At 59.7% G+C, this 3,561-nt stretch overlaps 1 protein-coding gene across 3 annotated transcripts in view; it reads left to right on the forward strand.

The window, feature by feature from the left end:
- Nucleotides 1-2,969, forward strand: part of DNAI2 (dynein axonemal intermediate chain 2) — a 28,106-nt gene extending 25,137 nt beyond the window's left edge. For all 3 annotated transcript variants that reach the window (XM_077753960.1, XM_077753970.1, XM_077753965.1), the window contains exons 12-13: nucleotides 377-604; nucleotides 2,244-2,969. In XM_077753960.1, the coding sequence (XP_077610086.1) occupies nucleotides 377-604; nucleotides 2,244-2,330 (315 nt within the window). In that variant the 3' untranslated portion in view covers nucleotides 2,331-2,969. The remainder of the gene's footprint in view (nucleotides 1-376; nucleotides 605-2,243) is intronic.
- The last annotated feature ends 592 nt before the right edge of the window (nucleotides 2,970-3,561 follow it).

Below are 3,561 nucleotides of genomic sequence, written 5' to 3' on the forward strand. Positions count from 1 at the left end.
CCCTGGGGCGGGGGGTTAGGGGGGCTGGGGGACTGGGAGCCATCACAACGCCCCACCCCCAGCACTGGGGGCACACCGTGGCACTGAACCCCCTGGTGCCGAGGCCCTACCTGAGGTTGTGGGCCCACCACGGAGCGTGTGCTCCCCTCGGCCCAGGGCCCCGTGGTGCACCGCTGTGTGGCTGTTCTGTTCCATGTCTTCTATGTTCTGGGGACCCCTCAGAACTGGGTGACAGGGTGGCTCTGCTCCTGCCTCCTGGCCTCAATGTCCAGCTCTCTTGCCGTTAAGGCTGAGAATAGACCCCTGTCTTGTACTGAGCAGAGCAAGGGCACTCAGCCCTGCCCTCCACGGGCCTCCTTGTCCCCGTGTACCCCAGATATTTGAGCGGGAGACCCGGCGGGAGAAGATTCTGGAGGCGAGGCACCGGGAGATGCGCCTGAAGGAGAAAGGCAAGGTGGAGGGCAAGGATGATGACCTGAGAGAGGAGGAGCCCACCTTCAACCTGGAGGAGCTGGTCACCAAGGCTGAGCATGAGTTCTTCGACATCATCTACTCGGAGCTGAGGAAGAAGGAGACGGAAGCCATGAAGAACAAGACAAAGCCTGTAGGGTCCCGAACGGGGGCTCGGGTGGGCCGGGTGGGAGCCCAGGCACCTCTGTTCCACCTGCTCGCTGACCTCCTGGGTGACCTCGGGCACGTGGCCTCAGCAAGTGGACCTTAACTTGTTCCATCCACCCAATGGGAGCAATTACTCCCTTCCTCCTGAGAAATATCCTAAGTCTCCATGTGGACGGCAGGCTGCTTGAGGGCAGGGGACACACTCCATGCTTCTTCTGATCCTCCTCCCCGCACACGGCCTGCACCGGGACACATCTGTAGCCACCGCAACAAGGACCCAGGGCTGCGTGGGCTAGCAGCTCAGAGTGAGCCCCGAAGCCCAGGGAGAGGGCCTGGGAGGTCCGAGGGAGGCATGGAAGCCAGCTGCTGACCCCGCCTGGCTTCGCGGAGGTGTGATTTGTGCACAGCTCACCCATCCGTGCTCCCCAGCTCTAGAGCACTTTCTAGAGGTATCACCTGGGCCAGTCACTTTACTTCTTGGCGCCTTCATTTTCATCTGGAAAAGAAGGAGGTTGAGTTACAAAGATGGTCACCTTCCGGGCCCTCTTCTGTACCCATAGACAGAGGAAGGAGACATCGGTGGCATGGGTCATTGCCTTCAGGGACCCCCAGACGAGAGGCCGAGGTGTCAAAGAACAGCACAGTGGGGAAAAGCCCTGGCGAGTGTGTGCCAGGATCTAACCCCGGGAGCAAGTGTGTCAACATGATTCGAGGGTGTGGGGCGGTGAGGAATGAAAACGTGAGGCCTGGAAGTGCAGGGCACCCGCTCGTGAAGCCAGGCCCACTGGCGAGAGCTGTGTGCGTGGCTCCCGGATGCCAACCTCGAAGACATGCTGGTGGAAGACGGGCAAGCACATGGTGGGGGGGGTAACTGGTTCCGTCTCAAGAGCTCTCCCCCCTCTGCCTCCCCTCACTGGGGCAGGTCACAGGCTGTGACATCGGCCCCTCATATTGCATTTGGAAGCACCTGGATAGGAGTGGCCTTGTTCTCACACCGTTGTCCGTGTGGCAAGGTGGGGCAGAGACCTCCCTCTGCTTATGGCAAAGGCGGGACCAGAATCCCAGCTTCCTGAGCACCCCCCAGAAGGCAGTGCTGGCAGTGACCGTTGTGCAGTGCTCCTGGAACACACCTGGCCTGGGGCTGCGGGTCCCGAAAAGCGCTCCCCCCCCCTCCCCGCTTGAACACTCCAGATGGAGAAGCCAGGCCTCAGAAGAGACTAAGGAGCACACAACAGCCTGCTTAACCTTAGTTTTCTGCAGTTTGGCCAGAACTCCCGGGGTCAGAGCTGGGAAAGCAGCGCCGAGTCCTTACACCCCTTGTCTCTAATCATGTCCACCTCACGGGCAAGGGGACCAAGGAGACTCAGGAAGAGCTTTAGCCCGAGGTCACCCAGGCAGCAAAGCGACAGAAGCAGCACTTGTACCGGAGTCTGTGAGATGCCCGAGGGCGTGCCCACCGTCCATGCTCGCTCTGAGCCCCCACTAGGCCCTCAGTGCCACAGAGCCGGCAGCAGGGTCTCCCGGGCCTCCACCGGTTGGCTGGCTTTGGCCTCAGGGAATTACCTTCCCAGGGCGCAGGGGAGGCCTGGCCCCACCAACGAGTCCGCACTGTCTCTCTTTGGCAGAAACGGTGGGGCCTGGAGGCAGACGAGGAAGTGGAAGGAGAGGACCGTGGGGAGGAAGAAGGCGACAGTGCCCAGTCTCCGACCTAGAAGGACCAGGCCAGCCTTGCCCGCAGCCCCTCTCCAGCCGTGCCTCCGTCTCGCATCCCCTGGCACTGCCCTGGCTTTGCCCGTGGCGCTGAGCCCCTCCCTTAAAGTGTCACAGGAGGGAGGGAGGCTGGGCGAGCAGAGGGGCCCTGACCCGACCCGACCCAGACACCCAACAAGTGCTGACCCCCCACTGACTCACTGAGCCCAGTCCCAAGGGACCCCCTGGAGGGAGGGAAGGGGCAGGGCTGGTGCGTGAGTGGGTACCCCTCCTCTCTGCCGCCCCAGCGCACCCCGACGGGCTCCACATCGCCTTCCCGCCTGGCCCTGCCTCTTTCCCTTGGGTTCTGCTTCCCCGGGGTTTTCCTAGCAATCATTTTCCTTCAAAGCCTCCAAAGGGCTTGCTTCAGCCTCACAAAGACCCGTTGGGGCGGGGAGGGGCTTCTCCTCCCTTCCTGACCCTCCCCTCCACACACAACTGAGAAACGCAGTCTGTCCCCTTCTAAAATGTCTTTGAGCGCCACGCCGGGACACGTTTATCTCCCAGAGCCAATGGACGAACGAGTCTGCTCATTCCTGTACACCTGCAAGCTGTCTACTGGCTTAATTCTTAGAAAATTAAATTAATAATAATGATGCTAACAGCGCTTATTGTATATCCTGTGCCGAGCGCTTTCCGTGTTACCTCATCTAATTCCTTTTACAAAATCCCCAGAAGGTCTGTCGTCTGATGGCCCTTACTCTGCAGAGGAATAGTCTGATCCTGGGGGAGGTGTGGGTCACAGAGCTAACGCAGGGCAGAGCAGGGACAGGAGCCCCGGCAGCTCGGTCCCCACCCTGCTTGGCCATCGACAGTAAGCCAGGCACGTGCAGGGCCCATGGGCGCTCCAGGAAGGGCAGTGGCTCTGGCACAACTGAGTTTTCAGCAACCGTTGCCGGAAATGCCTGTAAGCAAGAGAGCACCTCCGAGATCCCTCAGCCACTGTTCGTTCTGTAGGTGTTGGATGGTCCTAACAGGGACCCAAAGTGCCCTTCTAAAAATTGCCTGTGTTAAGAATCTTATTTCTTAATAAGGTTCCCACCNTCTCTCTCTCTCCCCCTCCCCTGCTTGTGCTCTGTCTCTCTCTCAAAAACAAACATTACAAAAAAGAAAAAAAGAATCTTATTGGGAAGGGGCCCAGGGCCAGCCATCCTTAGTGACTAAAGGAAAAACATGAAGTTACACGGCGGCTGG

Source organism: Crocuta crocuta, unplaced genomic scaffold (assembly GCF_008692635.1).
Source record: "Crocuta crocuta isolate KB4526 unplaced genomic scaffold, BGI_CrCroc_1.0 scaffold50, whole genome shotgun sequence".
NCBI lineage: Eukaryota > Metazoa > Chordata > Mammalia > Carnivora > Hyaenidae > Crocuta > Crocuta crocuta.